We start from the raw sequence: 22,454 nt of genomic DNA on the forward strand, positions 1-22,454 counted from the left end.
ATTGCCCTGTTCACCGCCCTGAGTCCTTCGGGAGAAGGGCGGTATACAAATTAAATTAAATTAAATTAAAATAAATAAATTTTGTCACTACATTTTGACAGACTTGGCGATCTTTGGAAATCATAAAACCAGGAGTTAGTGGCTATATGTGTCTTTGGCCTGTTTGTCACCTATCTTTTTATTTCTAGTAACTAGTGATAGTTGATCTGTCAACTCCTAATGACTGTTCATAATAAAGCAGGATCAAGTGCAATTAATCTTGGTTAGAGGTCTCCTTCAAGATCTGTTTGATGATATATTCAGAATCCCCATATAGCAGAAGAACTGGAAACCACAAGGAAATCGGCAATCTTGGTGACTAAAAAGCCAAAGGTAATGTTAAAGAACAGGGATGCGGTGGCTCAGTGGGTTAGGACACTGAGCTTGTCGATCAGATGGTCGGCAGTTTGGTGGGTCGAATCCTGGGTGCCGTGTAACAAAGTGAGCGCCTGTTACTCATCCCAGCTTCAGCTTCTGCCAACCTAGCAGTTCGAAAGCACGTAAAAATGCAAGTAGAAAAATAGGGACCACTACGGTGGGAAGGTAACAGCGTTCCGTGCACCTTTGACGTCTAGTCATGCCGGCCACATGACCACGGAGTCGTCCTCGGACAAGCACTGGCTCTTCGGCTTTGAAACGGAGATGAGCACCGGCCCCTAGAGTTGGAAACGACTAGCACTCATGTGCGGGGGAACCTTTACCTTTACCTTTAAAGGTAAAGAAAGTAAGCAAGGAATGAGTGATCACCACAGAGAGAATATCTCATTACCCAAACTGGGTAACATCCTCAGTGCTTTCTATGTTAATAATGAAATGCCTGCAAGAAAACAACCAAGCTCAGAGAGCATCAAGGACCCCCTCATTTGAACCCAGACCTACATTCTCCTTTACTGATACAGGGAGAACAAGCAGACAAATCCTTAGATAATTGCCTTTTTAGTCACACCAATATTCTCATTCATTGGACTTTCTCATTAACACCTGAAATATTTCCTTGTTCTGACTAATATATTGTAGTTTGACATTTCCTAAGAGAGCTGCACAATACCTCAGTTGAGGAAATTGTTTACCGTGGCATATGTTTGAGTGAGGTTGGGCTTGCCAGAGGATATAATTTATAGTGTAGTCATAAAAAGTGACCCACCTTTTACTTGTTACGTTCTGGTTCTCTGAGTATCATGCCCCATTCAGCAATAATCTCCAGGAAGTAAAGATGGTTATGAAACACCTGCCTGACAACGTCCTGGCAGAACAACTGAACTAAGTCTCCTGAACAGGAAGAAGAACAGAAGATCCAGCAGAATGCTGGATAATTATTGGTAGATCTGGTGTCACAGTCCCAGTGAGTTTCAGTGGGACACACTCAGCTTTATTCAGAACATATACAGGTGTATCAGCAAGCAACAGTGAACTGAAGGAGATTTGAGAAATGCTACAGATGTCAGCTTTTCAGCCAGTCGGTGTTACTCTGCCTACAGCTTGAAACTGCTCACAGGTGAGAACATATATCTGTTTTGTCCATTTTCACCTGTTGTCCTCTGTAAGTTGCTATTAGAATGCAAAGTCAGGTGTTGCTAAATAGATTTGACACCTAAGTAGGGCAAGTAGAAATGCCCTGATTAGGGATCTTTAATTGTTGCAAATTGGTAATGCCTGCCAGTCAAGAAATACAAAGATGTTTCCAAAAAAATTAAAACATGGAGAGAAAAACAACGGAACTAAGAGAATGCACAGTTTTGGTAGCACAGAATACTAAACAAAAAGCTAAAAAGTGGCTGTTTGCATTGCTCCAAAACCTCTTGTGATAAGAACTAATCAAATTTGTTTTTAACTGAAGTGTATGCATGACTGTACATTCATGAGTGCAATGCATCCTTCCGTCCCTCCCTGAGAAACAGGGCCAGATCAAGTCTTTACAATTCATTTTTTTTAAATAAATATTTTCCTAACTCAGTCACTGATTTAAGGTTCCTGGAAAGCTGATACACATCATTCATCGTCTTTGTTTCTTCATAATTGTATTCCTTGGTTGAATTTAGACAGAGCAGGATCTGCTCCCTGTGGCTTTAATTCCATATTCAGCCCTTAGGCTGATATCACAGGAACTTCAGCATAATGTTAAACCTCCAGGCTATAAATCATTCCCAAACATTTGGCATATGAATCTAACTCTTCACTGCAGCATGTCTTAGAGAGAAATGGAGTTCAAAAAGAGAAGAAAGAGGCACCAGGCACAGAACAGGGAAATGTACACATATCTTCATCCAAATTTGACTCCAGGTTGTTGTATAATATGCTTCAATCAGAATAGAGCTGAAAGGGACCTTGGAGGTCTTCCAGTCCAGCCCCCTTCTCAAGCAGGAAACCCTATACAATTTCAGACAAGTGGTTGTCCAGTCTCTTCTTAAAAACCTCCAATGACAAAACACCCACAACTTCTGAAGGAAAGCTGTTTCACTAGTTAATTGTCCTCACTGTTAGGAAGTTTCTCCTTAATTCCAGGTTGCTTGTCTCCTTGATTAGCTTCCATCCATTGTTTCTTGTTCCTGTGCTTTGGTGCTTTGATAAATAGGTTGATCCCCTCTTCTTTGTGGCAGCACCTCAAATACTGGAATACTGTTATCATGTCACCCCTGGTCATTCTTTTCTTTACATTAGCCATATCCAGTTCCTACAACCACTCATCATACGTTTTAGTCTACAGGCCTTTAATCATCTTAATTGCTCTTCTGTGCACTTTTTCCAAAATCTCAACATCTTTTTTATAATGTGGTGAGCAAAACTTGGTGCAATATTCCAGGTGTGGTCTTACTAAGCTTCATCCCTCCTCATTCTGTAATCCAGGTGGGTCCAGCAAATTCTGGAATTCTATTTTGATCTGCAAGCTGAAATGAGCAAGACCTTATATTGTCAGGTTTGCCCAAAATTGTGATGACATACTGGGGGGGGGGGCCTCTGCCTGGAATCCAGTTAGAGATACTGTTGTAGTTTCACCACAACTTTAGACAAAGTCATGGCCGAATAACCATTCCCGTATGGCATCCTGCCAATGTGTTTCAATTATAAATCCCAGTATTTTTTCCTGGTTGGGAATTTTAGATATAGTGCTCTCATCACATCTGGATGCCCTATGCCTTAATTATTTCACGCAGTGCCAAAATTTCCTCTTATGTTGATATTAAAACACCCATTGTCAAGTTTCCGATGGATAAGTTCTTCAAAGGACTCTGAGGCATTGTTTACCTTAAAAGTCTTTTATTAGAGCCCTATAACATTGGCAATGCTTGCTGGAAGCTGGAATCTGAATTCCCCTCCCCTTAGCACAATAATATTAAACACAATTCTCCTCCTTTCATTGCTCTCATTAATCACATTCTCCAATTAGTTTGAAGGGTCAGTTTTCCCTTCTGTTAGACAACCTGCCAAATTCTTATCTTCTCTTATTTCAAAGCAGCCTTGAGAGACATTCTTCCTCCTCCCCCAGCATCAACTGATTCTAGCTCTAAAAGCAACACACAAGTTTTAAATATGAAATAGCTGCTTCCTCATCTTTTGTCAAAGCAAGAACATCCAATGTTAGCAGCGTTGACACCCATATTTCATCATTGGAGCTGTGGTCAGGAATTAACGCTTGTTTACTTTGACTAGGATTGGGATCAGTTATCACACTGGGAATGGAATGGTCTTCGCTATCCTGCCATTCTTGTGGTCCAGCAGTTTTTTTAAAGACTGTCCTCTGAAATGAAAGCCGGTTATAATGTTGTGGACATGATCTGGCCCTGAAACCAGTCTGCTTTGTCTGGGGCACTACAGACTACAGAAGATTCCCTTTTGTGAAATGTTCTGATTACCCTTGAAATGGCCACATCTGAAGGTCCAGAGGAGAATCGGAACATTGCTTAGTACTCTGAAACTTTCATGTCCTAGTATGGTGATTTTGGCTGATCTCCCCACTTAGTCCACTAGGTTTTCCTCACATTTAGCAGTAAAATATCATTTTATCCAATATATTTATCAGATTTTTAGCCTGGTTTGCTTTTCACCATTGTGGTGAAGTGAGGTCATGTTTTCCCATCTTGCCATTAACGATGTCTGTTTGGGTGAATGTCTGCATTTCAGCTTTGTTATTTGTATTAATGTAAAATTTAGTGGGTTTATCCTTGAACAGCACAGTTATTATTATTCATTATTCTTTCTTGTATTTTTAATTTTCTAATGATCAAAGTTCTCTGGGCAGATTGTAAAGTGACTTAAAGCATTAAGAATTTCTAAAAATGTTTCTAAAAGAAAAACATCAAAGCAGTTCAATGCAATTAAAGGAGTGCAGTGCAATTAAATAATGATAGAAAACATGGTGTCCACTGTCACAATGTAGAGTAGGAATTTAAAATCTAATTCTCTATAAAGCTATAGAGATGCCTGGGAGGAGAGAGATTGTTTTCCCAATGGCTCCCCCAAATTAAAATTAAAATACACGCCACACATGCCTCTCTGAAAAGAGTATTCCAAAAATGGACCATCACTACTCTCTCACAGTCAGAAACCTTACTTCAATTGACAGGGGCACTAAGAATAGGGCATCTAGTAACTTCCTTGATATGTAGATAAGAATTTAGCTGTAGCACTTAGATTTACATACCACTTCATAGTACTTTACAGCACTCTCTGAGCAGATTACAAAGTCAGCATATTGCCCCCAACAATGTGGTTCCTCATTTTACCAACATTGGAAGGATGGAAGGCTGAGTCAACCTTGAGCCAGTCAGGATTGAACTGCTGGCAGTGAGCAGAGTTAGCTTGAAATACTGCATTCTAACTACTGCATCACCACAGCTCTTACACTGTGCAAGAAGGCATGCAAAAATTGGACCCATGTATTGGGCATACAGCCATGGGCTTACATTGCCCTGTTCTGACCAAAGGTTTATTTCTGGAGCAGATCAATCTAGTTCAATTTTCAATTTGACTTCCAGGGAAGAAATGAGAAACCGAAGACAGCTCCGCCAGAATCATAGCTGACAACTGCAATGGAATGAAGAGCCAGCAAATAGACTGGCTCTTTGTAATTCCTCTTCAGACAAGGAGAGGACTTGAGATCACCCATAAGTGCACCAGACACTTGCTCCTCATAAGGAGACTGCAAGACAGTCTCCTTACATCTGGTGGATTTATTGCTTGAGGAGATAAGGGGATAGACATCTTGCTCAAACTGATGCCCTTAAAAGGATACTACATTTGCATACTTCTTTTTCTAATCACTTAAAAAAAATTACTTGATAGCTGCCTTTCAGCTTATCTTTGACTGACAAGTTTGAAACCATCAGTTGAGTTTCCTTAATGAAAGAAGTTTTAAATTTCTGCTTCCTCTTCCCGCTATGTATTCAAGATGATTAATATTGATATGTATTTATATGTAAGGATGTAGGTATATACATATGTATGTATATAGCATGTCTTTATGTGTGTTATGTATGTGTACACTTTTGAGAGCAGGCAACAGAATTTCATTTTTAATACGTGTCAATGTGCCACAGCAAAAAATGACAAGGTTATTGTCTTATCTCTTATCTCTTAACTCTTATCAACTTAACTTAACAACTTATCTGGTTGTACCTTAGCTTATCTCATCTCATCCTATTTTATCTTATTGTACCTTATTTTATCATTGTACATTATCTAATTTTATCTTTATTTTATCTCATATCATATCTAGTCTCATCTCTCAACTCTTATCTCATATCTCTTATCTTATCTTATGTTATCTCATCTCATCTCACCTTACCTTACCATACCTTACCTTACCTTATGTTGCCTTATCTTATCATCTTATCTCATCTCATCTCATCTCATCTCACCTTACCTTACCTTACCTTACCTTACCTTGCCATGCCATGCCATGCCTTGCCTTGCCTTGCCTTGCCTTGCCTTGCCTTGCCTTGCCTTGCCTTGCCTTGCCTTGCCTTGCCTTGCCTTGCCTTGCCTTGCCTTGCCTTGCCTTGCCTTGCCTTGCCTTGCCTTGCCTTACCTTACCTTACCTTGATGCAAGTTTCAGGACTTTTAAAATGGACAGGGAGAATTAAGCAAGAAAAGGATTATTACAGCTTTAATTTTAGGAAGTTACAAAAGTACAAAGGGTCCAAACAAATTTGAAATAAGATTTTGGAATTAATTATAAGACACCTTCCCATGGGGAAATGCTTTTGTTTTTAATTCTCTTTTAAAAAGAAGGACTAGGGAGGACATGATAGCAGTATTCAAGTATTCAAGTATTTGAGAGGTTGCCACAAAGACAAGGCAGTCAACTTATTTTCCAAAGCACCAGAGGGCAGGACAAAAAAACAATGGATGGAAACTAATCAAGGAGAGAAGCAACCTGGAATTAAGGAGAAACTTCTTAACAGTGAGGGCAATTAATCAGTGGAACAGCTTGCCATCAGAAGTTGTGGGTGCTTCATCACTGGAGGTTTTTAAGAAGAGATTGGAGTTGTCTGAAATGGTATTTGCAGACCACAGGTTGAGAACTGCTATCTTATGCCATTTTTATCCCTCTTTATCATTTGCTGGAGAATACAATAAGGAAGGATGGTTGCTTTCATACCTTACATCTAGGATTCACACATTAGCATCTACTAACATATGGAATTCAGGTGCTGGACTAAATCAGTCTTTGCCTGATTTAACTGTGATCTCTTTGGACTGTAAGACCCAGAAACCATGAAAAGACATATTAGTCTTTTAGTTTGATGGAAGTCATATTAACATTGGAAACATGTCTGGAAGATAGAGCTTCGCTCTAGAGGATGTGATCAGTGATACATTGATGGCCCTAAATGTCTCTTGGACAGGAAAATCTAGAAGCTGAAATCACTGTGTTAGGAGGTATATTAACTTGAGTCTGAACACACTGATTTCAGCTCCCAGAATCTCCTATTCAATATATTAAGAAGGGCCATCAATATGTCACTGATCACATTACAGATTTTTGCAACATCACCATCCAAGATCAATGGTTTTCCAAATTTCAGGGCTTGAAAGGGTGGGGGGGGAGGTTGAGGACTGCAAAAATGAGACTAAAGACTGTCATTGGCTCACCTTTGCTTTAAAGATATATGAGGTAAATAAAGGTATAGGAAATGTTCTAGTTACATCCAGAAATAAAAAATAATAATAATGGGCCAGTTCTTGAATGTGTAAACTGATGCACCTACAAAGGTTTTAGAAAGATAGATGTTTAGTCATAATCCTATTGCTTGAGGAAGAAAATAATCTTGCCAAAGAGTATTAGAATTGTTATGCTCCAACGGTGGTGGTGGGGGAACGTCAGGACTAAATTCAGTGTTCCAAAGAGACATACTTAAGAGGTGAAATGGATTTTAAAATTAATTTGTGTTCAGCTCCTCTATCTTAGAATGCCTATCTCTCCTGGTTACTTCAGGTTAAGCAAAAGACATTACAGAATTGCAGACCCCAGACCATTGTTTTTTTAGGTGATATCCTTGGAGGAAACCATACTCCCACCAACTCTGACAGGGCAAGCTACTGTCAAATGCCAGAGAAATCAGAGGATCTAAGCAGTTCAAATGGGTATAAAGATTTATTGAAAAGCTCTCTACAAGAATCTGAACTACTAATAGTCCAAGCAATTGGCAGTAGATAAAAGTCACAGGAATTCAAGGTGGGCTGAACTTAGATCTCTTGTGGGCGCGAAGGGACTGATGGCTGATTACGCCTTTGATCCCCTCCCTCGGGCTCAACCAAGTCATCTCCTACAGCTACTGTGTGCAAAAAGAGAGCAAACCCCATTCCTTCTAGAGGAGATGTGGAGATGTTACTTACTCAGGTCGCTAAACATCTACAAGAAGACAACCAAGTTGTGATGAGAAATTTCATGAAATTCTGAAAGGTAGTATGAGTTGACCAAGGATGGATGTCCTGTTTCACTGCATAGTAATCTCTCTAGTGGGCTGCAGTTTTGCTGGCATTCAGAGCTTTAATTATGTCTCAAGATTCTTCCATGGAGCCTTTTCAGACTGAAGAAGATGGGCAGCTTAAGATAACTCACAGTGATGGAAAAACGGGATCAGGAAACACTATTGCCTAATGCAGCCCTTTTACTCTTTAACACAAACCAAACCACAGGCTTCTTCAAGGCAACAAGCTCTTTCTATTTTCCTTTTCTTCCCCTTCCGCTCCCTCTTTCTATTCCCCAGAGAAGTGATTGTAACTCTTTTGCAACACACGGGCAGCAAGGTGGTTTACAGGATATCCGGCTTCATTTTGATGCCTTCAGATTTAAAGTTTAAAGAGATAAAATAATTGAGTTAAGTGCATAATCAAAGTACTGAGTACAAAGGTAAACACAGCTGTGTTATCCACAAGTGGAAATCCATTCCTTGTGTAAACAAGGATGCTGAAATATAAGGAACAAATTAAAAGGAACAGGATATAAGGAACACATCAAGACTACAGTGTTTTTCCAAATCATTGCCCTCCAGAACTATAATTTAAGGTGGAGACAGTTACAATGAAGATTGAGAGAAAGCTGCTACCGTATTTTCCGGCGTATAAGACGACTGGGCGTATAAGACGACCCCCCAACTTTTGAGATGATTTTCAAGATTTTTCGTCTTATACGCCAGAAAGTCCACAAGCCCGGGAAGGCACGCCCTCCCCTCTCACTGTGGAGGAAGCAGGGCAGGCTGGCATCTGGCGGGAGCCGGCAGGGCAGTCCTGTGCACGTGCGTGCTCCCCGGCTCCTAAGGAGTCCTCGGGGATGCTGCCTCAAGAGGGAAGAGCGTCGGGCAGGAGCCGGCAGGGCAGTCCTGCACACGCGCACACTCCCCGGCTGCTAAGGAGCGCTCCTTAGCAGCCGTGGAGTGCGCGCGTGTGCAGGACTGCCCTGCTGGCTCCCGCCCGACGCCAGACGGCTCCACCGATGCTGCTTCAAGAGGGAAGAGCATGAGGCACCTGCCATGGCTCCCCGAGGACTCCTTAGGAGCCGGGGAGCACGCACGTGTGCAGGACTGCCCTGCCGGCTCCCGCCAGACGCCAGCCTGCCCTGCTTCCTCCACAGTGAGAGGGGAGGGCATGCCTTCCCGGGCTCGCTGACTTGCAGCCAAGCTGGAGCCGAAAGGGGCTTTTCCTTCCACCCACTCTTTGGAATAGACGCAAGAGCTCCCGGGGTCTGGCATTTGCAAGGGGGAGGGGAAGGGGCTGAGAGGCTCTTGGGGGTGGGAAGGGAGAGTCACGTTGGAGGGGGGACTGGACTAAGGAGGCTTGAAGTTGCTTTGCAAGAACGGGGGCGCTCGATTCAATGCCATTTATCATCCCTCCCTCCCTGAGAACATTTATTAGGCAAATGCCTGCTCAAAAATACACATTATGATTAAAATAATCAATAAAAATGCATTGTGGCACAGAAAATGGCTTACATCATCCAGGTTACTTTCTTATTGTTTGCATATTCCTTTTTAGTTATTAAGACAATATACTTTTGCATGCATAGTGCAATATTTTTTGATGTTTCTTGTATCCTGTCATCTTTAAATCCATTTTCAAATCAGTCTCAATAAATGAAATAAATAAGACAGGGTCCTCTTCCATAACACCTTTTAAACAGAGTGTTAACACTGCTAACATCGGATGTTCTTGCTTTGACAACAGATGGAAATGCAGCCATTTTTCTCTTTTGTATGTAGAGTTAGTTGATGTTGGGAGGGGAAATGTGGATGACAGTCCAACTAGTCATAACATTAATAACTCAGCCATGGGAATCCAAAGTGATTGGGCCCAGAATTGATAGAGTTTTGAGGGTCTGGAGGGCTGGGGAGAAAGCCCGGGCTTCAAGCAAATTGGGCAATGTGATTTATGACTGTTTATTGGAGGAGGGAATTGTGCTTTGATACTTTGCATCCAGGGGAGGGGAATTTAGTTTTTGGTTTTGACTATGTAGTGAATAAAAGATTCCTTAAGGTAAACAATGCCTCGAAGTTCTTTTGAAGGGTTTCATCTGTCGGAACCATGACACAGAGTCTATCTATACAGGCAGACACTTTTTAAATTAACGTCTGGATCCATTGCTTAAAATATCCATCAGTGTGTCCAATATTAACGTATTTTGCTTTATCCTTTATTTGTAAGTTGAATTTAAGTGTTCTTCTTTAATTGTAAGAAGAACAATTAAAGAATTTCATTTCTTCTCGTTTTCATTAGTGTCCAACTCTCAAAGTCTCATCCTATCTTGTTTTTGTTCAACTTCAATCAGAACAGAGCTGGAAGGGACCTTGGAGGTCTTCTAGTCCAGAGAATCCCTGGGGGTTGTGATGTCATCACAGGGGGGTCCACAAAGGCTTGAAGAAATGTTATGATTTAAATCTTGAGCTAAGTCTTGGGGGCCCATGGCCATGGTCTGTGGCCACAAAAGGTATTTAAACTATGGTGCTGGAGAAGACTCCTGCGAGTCCCTTGGACTGCAAGGCAATCAAACCGGTCAGTCCTAGAGGAAATCAACCCTGACTGCTCTTTAGAAGGCCAGATCCTGAAGCTAAAACTCAAATACTTTGGCCACCTAATGAGAAGGAAGGACTCACTGGAGAAGAGCCTAATGCTGGGAAAGATTGAGGGCAATAGAAGAAGGGGACGACAGAGAATGAGGTGTCTGGATGGAGTCACTGAAGCAGTAGGCGTGAGCTTAAATGGACTCCAGAAGATGGTAGAGGACAGGAAGGCCTGGAGGAACGTTGTCCATAGGGTCGCGATGGGTCGGACACGACTTCGCAACTAACAAAAAAAATTGTGAATAAAAAGTTGAGAACTAAAGAAAGTTGAAAACATAAGAAAAAGAATACTGGAAAAGAAAAACCTCAATATCCCCTTTCTATATTTTGTTTTATTCATTAGTTTTAAAAACAATTAAAATAGAACTGTTTTGCTAGGGGATAAAAAAAAAACAGGAAACTGCCAAGAGAGAACAATAAAAGTTATAAAGAACGAGAAACAATAAACAATGCCTGGCTGCTCTTAAGTATCATAGTAGGTTTTTTCTTCTAATCTATATGAGGTCAGCATAAAATATTTTGCTGTCTGAGATGGCCCGTTGAATGCCAGGTCATCCACAATGTGTCTGTCAGGCTGCAAATTTACAATGAAAGCCTTTCTTATATAGGCATTGCATAGGCAATGTACTTTAAATGGGGTGGTGATTCATTTACATGGTTGTGGCTGCCATCTTGTATTTTTTAACTGTTGCCTCCCCAGATTCCAGTCATCACAAGTTCAGCAATACTCAAAACAATGTGTGTCATGGAGTGGCTAGTATGAAATCCTTGATCAGGCATAAAATTCACAAATGGTCCTTAAACCAATCTTCATTATAGCCCCATAGAAAGTTATACATACTATAGACTGAAGAAGGTTGAGGTATCGTGTACTAAATAAATATAATTTCTATTGTTTATCAATCAGCAGTGAATGCCCATGTCATTCATGCTGAAGAATTATGAACATATTTGAACTGTTCACATATTAAAACAACTCTCTCCACATCCTACAATATATTACTTAATTCTACAGCAGTTAATATTCTCCCAAGTAAGTTCTTTTTTGCTTCAACAGGTTGGCTGGTGTCCCTTCTGATAAGCTTCTGTATATCTTTCACTGCGCTGGAATAAAAACATGCGAGTAACAGGTAAGCAACAGACTCACTTAGGTGAAGATGGGCAGGATCAAAATGAAATGAAATTAAAGGAAATGAAACACAGGGAGTCTAATATGGAAAGGAAAAAAGGTTCAAAAGTTCTGTTTTTGATTCTCATAGCTGATCACTGCCATTCACCTTCCACTTTCTGTGGTATTTTAGCAGATATTTTAAGAGTTAGTCCATAAAGTCCCAGATGTCACCTCCTTAGATGAAGCAAATATTCCTGATTCTATCAGAAAAAAACTTTTGCCAGCATGGCAACTGAGCAAATCTAACATCATTATCAAAACACAAAGCAGAAATAAGGAGAAAAATAATAATAATTTGCACATAGGCCTGCCTACAGTTACAATACAGGTTTTCCCCTTCGAAAGTAAATTTCAAGAATGAAATTTCATTGATGAAGGGATTTTCATCAATCTAACATTGGACTGGTGTCTGGTCATGCAAAGTTTTTGGTTGTTGTTTTTTGTTTTGTTTTGTTTTAGTTTCATGCAGGGCTTTTTTTCTCATAGAACACTCAGAACGGAGTTCCGGCACCTTTTTTGGATGGAACCTTGTAGGTTAGGCAAGGCAGGTTGTATGACATGTGTGAGTTCCGGCACCTTTTTCTTTTACAAAAAAAGCACCGGTTTCATGCATCCCCATGGAGTCACACTTCCATCCCTGACTCCTATATTCTGTACTCAAACAAGCCCCAGACTTTCTTCTGACCCAACTAAAGATGTAATGTTTATTTCTCACTGATTGCACAAGAATAGATGTTCCTGTGGACAAAAGATTGCTTTGTGGCTGAAAGGAGGATAGTTCATGTTCTCCACAATGGGTAGATGTAAATCCACCAGAGGAACAATCTGTCCAGCAGCTCCCTGCTTTTTGAATATTCGTTTTAGTGGCTGCTCATTCATTTGAGGCATTGACTACACAGGGAGAGTTTCTGAGTCCCCACCCAGAGTGTGGGAACTAATTAGTCCAACAACTTTGTAAAGAGCTAGGATATAGACTTCAAAGTTCCTTCTCTTTCAGAATCAGATAAAAGATCTTGGAAAGGAAAAAGCAGGCAGAGGATTTGAGTTACGGTTGCAGGATTGGCTTAATTTTTCTCCCATTTTCCCTACCACCGTATTAATTAGAAGCAGCTGTGTCAGCCTTGTGTAGTGGTCTAGACAGGAAATATGACCAGATTCGACTTTATTGTAAGGCTACATTAACAGAATCCTGCAACTTGCTAAGCACATTGATTTGTGCTTTAGATTGTAAGCCGCCCTGAGTCTTCGGAGAAGGGTGGGATATAAATGGGATTTTTAAAAAAAAACTAAAGTGGATTGTCCCCCTTAACAGCCCAAGATGTTAGAGACAGTCTGTGCCACTTGCCACAGCAATATTCCTGCTGCAGGCTAAGCTGCCTCAGCTGCCTCACCTCTGACTGGCTGTAGCTCTTCCCCATCTCCCAAAGTCATTTCCCCAAAACATTACAGGTTGAGAATGAGTGATTGACCCAAAGGAACTGTACTTTGTGCTCTCTAGCAGTCCTTATTCTAGCCCATGGTGATATATTGGCCACTATTCTCTCTGTCTCAGCCGGTGGCCTGCCTTCCTGGATGGGCCAATTGGTATTTTAAACCTCCTGGGTGGCAAATGAATAGAAAATGGCATTTTGTGCCCTTCTTCCCAACAGACGTCTGATTATTTATTGGACTTCTAAACTGTAACACCGATGGCATTCCTTATGGCCTGCAAGAGTAATTAAAACAGAAAGATAAAATATGTGCCTCCCAAATCTGATATGACCTAGCATTTGTCAAGAAGCTGGAATAATCAAGCGCATGGATTGTCTCCTTAAATAAATGACCTGGAAAATTCTAACTTGGGTTGGTACAAAATGTGTTCTGCAGAAAGATTCCAAGGCTCATCAACTGAAATAAAGCTTTGCTACAGCGTAAAATAATTTTAACTGCCTTTACTTCTCTCTTTGTGAGTTTGCTTCAGCTTGTTCAAGCATGCTGTGTTAAACAGGGATCCAGTGAAGGAACGGAAGGGTTCCAATTCTTGGGGACCTCAATATTTTCCCTAGATTAAGACGTTATGTTTATTTCCACTTTCAGAAATCTGTAGCCGCATCTTCTCCTCCTCCTTACTATCTCTGACTTTGCACAAGTTGGTTGTGATAGTCCTTCCAAAAACAGGTAGTTCATTGTTGTTAATTTTTCAAGGTTATATGAACAAAGTTCTCCAGTGCTATTTGAAAATATAAAGGACTGAATTCAGCACTTGGGTTTGGCCCTGACCTAGCTTTGCCTCACCTACTTTCTCCATTCCGATCTCCTTTATTCAGAGGACCATTCATTCTCCATCTTCTCACCCTTGTGTATTGGCTGATTCGTGAATAGCTGCATAATGACTTAGTGGTTGGTTTTACACCTCACACCAAGCCCTAAGCCATGGTTTATAATTCTCAAAATTCAAACAAACCACAGTATGACTTGGTAGAATGTATAAATCTTGGCAGAGATTGAACAAGTCATAAGCCAGGGAGCGTTTTAACCATGGACTGTTGAACAGGTTGCATAAAAATGAGATGACACGTAAAAGGAGATGCGGTCTTCTGCCTGAGATTTTGGATTCTTGCTGCCAATGGGACAATACAAGAAGAGTTTCTGCTATTTCGTACCTGGAAAAGATTGATCCATCCATGGCATGCCAGTTCTAGACAGTCATGCTTTATTTGGCTAACCTTAGAGGTGCAGAGAAAGGATTAGTTTTTATGAGTTTATTCAGTAACACACCCGGCTGTCTCAACTCATCTTGCATCTGACCTTGTCCTCTTTCTGGCCTAGGTGTGCTGAGGATTGTGGTGGTGCTGTTTACCTTAGCTGCAACCTGGCTTTTTGCCAGCACCTATATGAAGAACACAAGTATGAACTCAATCAGTGTGAAGACATGGCTGAGTAAGTTATAGTAAATTATAGTTTTTTCCTCTCCAGTCCATCTTTTTCCTTCTTCTTTTGCCCAGTAGGCTCTTCCAGCTTAGCAGATGAAACAGCAGGAAATAGGAAAAGAGTCTGTCTTGCTGTTTTCCATCCTTTTAATCTAAACTGTAGTCCTGGGAATTATGGTTTGTCTGCTTGACGTATTTACTTTGTCTCCATGCTGGCTACAAAGCAGAATGCAATTCAGTCATTTCCCTTTCTGCTCTTCCCAGAATTGTATAAGTTGCCCACTATCACGCATAATGCCAGAGCTACTTGGAGATAAATAAGGTGGTAGGATACATTTTTCTAAAGCAGGGGTGTTGAACCTTGGCAACTTTAAGACTTGTGGACTTCAATTCCCAAATTTCCTCAATCAGCCATGCTGGCTGAGGAATTCTGGTAAATGAAGTTCACAAATCTTAAAGTGGCCAAGGTTGGAGACACTTGTTCTGAAGGACTGGTGGCTTCTAAAAGGGAACTTGCTTCCTTCTCTCTGCTATGAAACAAGAGAAGTGTGTCTTAACTTACAGAAGTAAGCTATAATTTCTTTCTGTGAGGTCCTTGGTGCTCTCTGAGCTTGATTGCTTTCTTGCATTTCTTTATTATACAACTAGATAATGTAACATCATCAGTGCTGGAAGGGAGAGGGGTTTGCTGTACTATCTAGGTGGGTAATAAACATCTGCAAAAAAACAACCAAGCTCAGAGAGCACCTAGGACCTCACACTTCAGTCCTGAGCTATAAATATTTTCTTCTAATGATGTTCCTCTCCCTGCAACAATTAGGAGAAGTCTCTGTTCCATAGCTAAGTATAGCCCAAAATAGTTTCCCAAAATGTTTCCTCAACAGGCCCAACTTCTTTTTTCTCCACCAATTCTTTTTTAGCAAATGGGAGGAAAAAAGGAGTTGCATCTGATTTACTGCAGAAAATTATTCCTTGGATTCTATCAACAGGAACATTTTCTGGATAATCTCTAAAGACTATTATGACATATTTCTGCTTTATTTGATACTTTAAAAATGCATGAATTACTCTTTGAGAGTCAGTTGTAAGGTTGCTCTCTGGGTTGATAAATATTTATTTATTTATTTATTTATTTAGATTTATATACCGCCCTTTCCCGAAGGACTCAGGGCGGTTTACAGGGCATTTAAAAAACAGTCAATACAAACGTTAAAACAAATTAAAAGAGATTAAATAGAACCCTGAGAAAATTAAAACCCAGTTAAAATTAAAATTAAAAATATTCTCAGCCTGGGCCAGAGAGCTCGAAGAGCCAGGTCTTCAGGTCCCGGCAGAATGAACGGAGGTTGGGGGCAGTCCTAAGCTCCACAGGCAGCTGGTTCCACAGGGCAGGCACACCCACTGAGAAGGCCCTACCCCTGGGTGTTACCCGCCGGCAGTCTTTAACCGGCGGCACCCTGAGGAGACCCTCCCTGTGGGAGCGCACTGGACGAAGGGAACTTGATGCTGGCAGCAGGTGTTCCCTCAAATATCCCGGACCCTCGCCATTTAGGGCTTTATAGGTCATCACCAGCACCTTGAATATACAGCAAGGGGTGTATATTTACCAACCTTCCCTGTTTAATCTGTTCATTAACACCATGATTGAATCAGTGAACAACTCTGAGAATCATGCCCTCAAATTATTTCTTGTTCCCCTAGGACTCAAGGGGAAAGGGCATAGGTCAATCCATCAATAATCAATCAGAATGGAGCTGGAAGGAACCTTGGAGGTCTTCTAGTCCAACTCCTATACAATTTCAGACATGTGGTTGTCCAGTCTCTTCTTAAAAACCTCCAAGGATGAAGCAACTACAACTTCTGACCACAAACTGTCCCATTGGTTAATTGTCCTCACTGTTAGGAAGTTTCTCCTTAATTTCAGGTTGCTTTTCTCCTTGATTAGTTTCCATCCATTTTTCTTGTCTTGCCTTCTGGTGCTTTGGAAAATACATTGACCCCTTCTTCTTTGTGGCAGCCCCTCAAATACTGGAATACTGCTAGTAGTAATACTGAGGATGGTGGGAAATAAGGAGGATCCTGATGGTCCTTTTTTCTGATTTAATTTAATTAGATGAAATGAGCTGCAACTCACAGAAATTTGTGGCTTTTGACAAAATGTGTCAGAAAAGGGCTAGTGGACTCTTTTTGTTGTTGTTGTTGTTACCATAATGTAAAGCAGGTCTTCTCCTACAATTTCCCCAGAATCATGTTCTTACAGGAAAAGATCAAATCCTCTTCCCATATTTAAGACATGACTGGGATTGAACATTCCCCATTCCTCTAAGAAAAATTACAGTAGGAAGGGTTGTCTTTTCTCTCTGCTGTAAACAGAAAAAGACTTGCAGAAGAAGACTGACTATAGTAATAGCTTCCATCAGAGCAGAGAAAGATAGAAATAAGGGTCAACATGTGAACAGAGTTTCCTTTGCTGAAATTTATCCCTGAAATTATTTGACTTGATGGGGATAGGTGGGAACCCTTGGACCAGATGCTGTTTCTGGCTTCTGTTAGAGTGTAGCACAAAGTTAATGTTTCAGATTCATAATATTTTTGTTCCTTCCTGCTTTCCTGCTTTACGTGGTTTTGTATCGATTACACTGCTTTGATATTTTCTTTTAATAGAAACCAGCACATAAAATGTTTAACATATAAATCATCTGAGTTTCGGTCTGAATTTGGCAAATATTTGCTAATGTTAGCCAGTGAGAGTCTTTGCATTGTGGCAAGGTAGAAATATGATTTAATAAATAAATGTTCTATTATGCTCATATCATCTCAGGGCTAAAATTTATGACAGATATATGCTCTTTTTTACATGCAAGTTCAATAATCCACTTCCTGGTTTCCATCCACTTACACCCTTGCAAGTCAAGGAGAAACGTCTAAAGGAGATTCCACTTGTGAATAATGGTAGAATTTTCACCAAATTGAGAAGCTTCCTTTAATAACTTTCTCTAGTACATTTTGTTTCTATATAAGATGCAGCAAGCACAAAAATACCTTTGGGTATTTTTTACTCAGCCTAGGAAGATAAAGCACAGAGAGGATTTTGAGAGCTTATGCCTATACCTATGTCTTCTTCCCTGCTTTCAGACATCAGATTAGAAGACTGAAGTCTCACACAATTCTATTGTTGGTCTCCAAAGTCAAGCTGGGTTTTGCAGTAGATGAGACTTGGGTAACTTTTGTAGTTCAGGAGTCATAGTTCAGCCTCCTGAGCTTTTGGAAGACTGAAGAGGTCGGTCAGTGTGTGATATTAGTGCAAGTGCTGAAGCAAATTTTTACAGTTTTACAGTGGAAATGAAAGTCTTCTGGAGACCAATTAATCCCATCACTTCTCTTCACCTAACTTTAAAGTGGTGGTAAATTGCATCATTGACATTCAGCTGTTTGCTGCTGAATTTCATCAACACAATCTGAAATACCCAACCCCAGACTAGTCACACTTCAGTGTAATAGTATCTCTTTCACATGTTTTATTGTATACATAAAAAGAGAAAGAAATAAGAAAGGGAAACACTGCAAAAAAAATCTTCATCTTTCAAGTACAACAAAAATGTTCACATATGCATTCATGCCATGTTATGCAATTAAATTATTAGAGCTTATCATTTCACTCAATTATGGGAAATAAGTGGGAAATTAAAGAGATAAATTATTTAAATTTGTAAATAATCTTTTAGGAGTCCTAGTGATAACATCTTATTTAAATATAGAGAAAAAAGTGAATTCTTCAAGCCACTAGACATTGAGGGGAAACTGCTATCCTTCCAACCTTATTGTATCTATTTTGATGAATCATGGAAGCATGCAATATCTATTTCCCTTGTCTCTTACCTTTAACAAAAAAACCTGGGATTTTGTGAGACAAAGCTTTTCTTTGCTTACAAAGCATGAGGGTTACCTCAGAGATTATTATTTTTTTTGTGGGGACAGGGAACTTTTACTGTCTATACTATAATCCATAGCATATTTTTGAGTGGTCAACTTTTAAATGAATGAGGCCAAAAAGTTTTGGTCCCTTTTATTCCAGAGGGTCTCATATCCATTCATAAAACAATCAGTAAGAGAGCTGATTCTAATTTGATTCAAAATATTCTATTTTGTCTTTTCTGATGGCTTCTACAGGGTCCCGCATTGAATCAACTAAAAGTGAGTACATTTCTTTCAGTATTATTTCTTTCTCTTTTTTTACTCTTATTTTATCTTTATATCAGAACACTAGTTCTGCAGCTCTCAGTTTTCTGTGGTTATGATTTTACAGGACAAAACCCCTGAGAAGAAACATTAGTCGTCCCCAGAATATTCAATGCCTACATTCCCTCTCCTTGTTCCAGCCAACATTCTTCTTCGTGCACATCTTTGTCTCCATTCTTGTAAAGATGAGAAGACAAAGCTGCTGTGATATTTTCCCCCTCAATTAAGAGCTGGGACAAAATGGCTTCTTTCTCTTTCCTTTCCTTACAAAATCGAGGTACAGAAAGGAAAGGAGCCCATATACTTCGTCCCTTAGACAAAGGCTCAAGAAATCCTTCTTAATGTGTCTGGTCCTTTTTCATCTAACCCAAACTACCAAATTCTACCCCAAACAATGGTATGTTTAGGACCAGTTCAGACTCAGACATGTTCACTAACACTAATAGAGTTTCACCTATTGATGTTGGAGATCTAATTCCTTTCTTTTGCTCATCAGGTGCAGGGCTGACTCCACATTTAGAGGAGTCATTGACATCCTTCCTACATCAATGATGCCTGGCAGGGCTGTGGTGGAGGCAGTGCTCCAGTCAGTATTGTCCAACTAGACCTATCAAATGGAATACACAGTAGACCTCAGTAATGGCCCTAAGACAGCCAGAGTCTGGCCTTGCCCCTGTCAGCTAGTATCTCAATACATTTAAGGTTGTTGATATGGTTTCCAGCAGAAAGTTACTAACAAGGCTTCGCCCTGACCATTCAGAAAGAAGAGAGACATCCTTCGGTGGAATGAACAAGAAAGGCCTATCACAAAACAAAATCGAGGTGCAACAGAAAGCCTAAGATGGCCAATATCATTCTTGGTCCCATGCGCCCATAAAACAATTGGAAATATTTGGGGGAGATATATGGGTAGTCTTTGACATATGACCACAACTGGAACCAGAATTTCCATTGCTAAGCAAGGCAATTAAGTGAGTCAGGCACAATTTTATGACCTGTTTTGCCATGGTTTTTAAGTGAACCACTGCAGTTGGCAAGTGAATTGTGTGGTTGTTAAGGGAATCTGACTCCCCCCATTAACTTTGCTTGTTAGAAGCCAGCTAGGAAGGTTATGAATGGCGATCATATGACACACACACCCCAAACCAGGAAACTGCAACCATTGTAAATACAAGCGCCCACATTTTTATCACACGGCCTGTGGGATTTCTGTGATAGTCATAAGTGTGAGGACTGGTTGTAAATTACTTTTTTCAGTGCCCTGATAGTTCTGAATGGTCGTTAAATGGTTGTAAATCAGGGACTACCTGTACAGAGTTTGGGTAGATGATGTGGTACATGGGTCCCAATTAACAGAGAAATGGAGATCTCTCAAATAGTATAACTTACAGGATATATATATATATATTTAATCCCTTCTGAATTTTCTTGCCAGAAACGCCATTAACACAAAATAAGTGCAATAACAGAAGACGTTGTCCCAAACATACTTTTCCATTCAAAATCATCAGTGGTGCAGCAAATGTGGTTGGCCCTTCCATATGTTTTGATGGCAATCTGTAAGTTCAGTCGATGTATGTATGTTCATTTGATAGACTGTGTCTTTGCATTTACCGGTCATGCTGGTTGAACTTCAACTCTCAATCTCTGTCTTCATTTGCATTTTTAGATTAATGAGCAATGTGAAAAATAATGTTGGTCGAGGTTTGAACATTGCACTTATTAACGGTGAGTTTTTCCCAAAACTCAATCATATTCGATGCGACTTGTTCTGTTCCCTTGATTGTTTCTTCTGAAATTACTGAGGCTCACAGTTGGAGTGCTGTTTTGAAGCAAATGTTTTTACTATTCAGCGTATTGTTTCCCACTAAATATGGAAGTCTGGTCTAGTTAGAAATAATACAATTGCCAGAACATATAAAAGGCATGGCTGCAGATGAGGAGATGTAGAAGAACTGCATTCTTCTAGCCATCTCCAGAGGAAATCTGTTGTAATGGTTTTGGTGAAGTGCACATTTGTATGCAGAGCATACTTTTCGTGTTTCTTTACTTAAATCCCAGGAGTGGTCTCGGTGCCATGAAAAAGCATAAACTATACAGGAGAATCTCTTCATAGAAGAGATTACAGACAGATGACTGGTGGCTATTGTGCAGTTTCCCTATGATTATTTGTTTTCTTGTTTGTTTGTTAGATTTATATGATGGACTATCTTGTCAGATACAACTCTGAGTGGCTAACAGCAATAATAAAAACACAAGAATAAAACAAGTCAACAAACAAACATGAAAAAACTGGTGCCCAGTCAACAGCATAAAGTCCCCTGGGTTCCAATTTTACTTCTTCAATGCCTCTGGGAGTGGGGAGCCAATTCTTAATGACTTTCTGGAAAGCTAAGTGGGTGGAGCCCTGCCAGATCTCAAGAGGGACAATGTTTCACAGGGCAGAGGCTGCTACTGATAATGCATTGCTATTCACTATTATCAGAAATAGATGGTGATGACCAGGGCTTTTTTTCTCATAGAACACTCAGAACGGAGTTCCGGGACTTTTTTGGATGGAAACTTGTAGGGTAGGCAAGGCAGGTTGTATGACATGTGTGAGTTCCGGCACCTTTTTCTTTTACAAAAAAAGCACTGGTGATGACAGATGATAGATAGATAGATAGATAGATAGATAGATAGATAGATAGATAGATAGATAGATAGATAGATAGATAGATAGATAGATAGATAGATAGATAGATAGATAGATAGATAGATGAGAGATGAGAGATGAGAGAAAGAGGGAGAGAAATGATAGATTTTTCCCTAAGAAACATTTCTGCTTGTTGAAAAATTGCAATGAAAATGAAATTGTGTTGCAAAATTCAGAGATATGTGGATTGTGAATGAAGAACCATGTTTTGATTCACATTGGTTCAAAAATGCAAATTGAGGTAGGCTTGGGTTTAATTAAATACATTTCTCTACTGCTCCCAGGAGAAGGGAGATGAGGATTACTAACCACAAGAAAGAAGTGGATTAGTTCAACAACTAGGGAAATCTTTCTGTACAGTATTGAAATGATCTGAGTCTATATTCTAGAACTGATGGATTTGCGGATTTGCTTGCCATTTTATCATTTGAAGATTCCTCCCTTTGTCTGCTACTGGACATGGCTAGTCAGACACATGGTGCTATTTCCAAATCAATACTGATTCATTGCAACCAGTGAAAATGTCTTAGCTGCTCTATAACTTTGGGGAAAGTAGTACTGCCACTATCATCCTGTGTTTCCATATGAGTGAGACAAGCATTCTAATTGGATATTCCCTCCTAAGAAGTATTTCTCACTCGGGGTTTATTCCCATTTCACAACTGACCCATCACTGAACTGGGTGATCAACCTGTTTGTAGGACAGGAAGAGATGACACCACTTTGTATTCCCCATCACCCCATTGCTAAGGGTCAGAATTCTCCTTTCTGATTTATGTTGCCATAAGCATGCCTTTCCAAGTTAGCTGATGCATTTCACTTCATCACAAGCTAACCCCAACAGT

General features: G+C 40.1%; 1 protein-coding gene across 2 annotated transcripts in view; it reads left to right on the forward strand.

Moving 5' to 3' along the window:
• The first annotated feature begins 1,334 nt into the window (after nt 1–1,334).
• Nucleotides 1,335–22,454, forward strand: part of FAM3D (FAM3 metabolism regulating signaling molecule D) — a 37,890-nt gene continuing 16,770 nt past the window's right edge. The window contains exons 1-6 of one of the 2 annotated variants that reach the window (XM_081316781.1): nt 1,335–1,534; nt 11,653–11,725; nt 14,575–14,685; nt 18,846–18,869; nt 20,350–20,473; nt 20,584–20,642. In XM_081316781.1, coding sequence (XP_081172907.1) covers nt 11,713–11,725; nt 14,575–14,685; nt 18,846–18,869; nt 20,350–20,473; nt 20,584–20,642 — 331 coding nt within the window. In that variant the 5' untranslated portion in view covers nt 1,335–1,534; nt 11,653–11,712. The remainder of the gene's footprint in view (nt 1,535–11,652; nt 11,726–14,574; nt 14,686–18,845; nt 18,870–20,349; nt 20,474–20,583; nt 20,643–22,454) is intronic. The other variant, XM_081316782.1, reaches the window with a different exon arrangement.

The sequence above is a fragment of the Vipera berus genome (genome assembly GCF_964194415.1).
Source record: "Vipera berus genome assembly, chromosome: 2".
NCBI classification, from domain to species: domain Eukaryota; kingdom Metazoa; phylum Chordata; class Lepidosauria; order Squamata; family Viperidae; genus Vipera; species Vipera berus.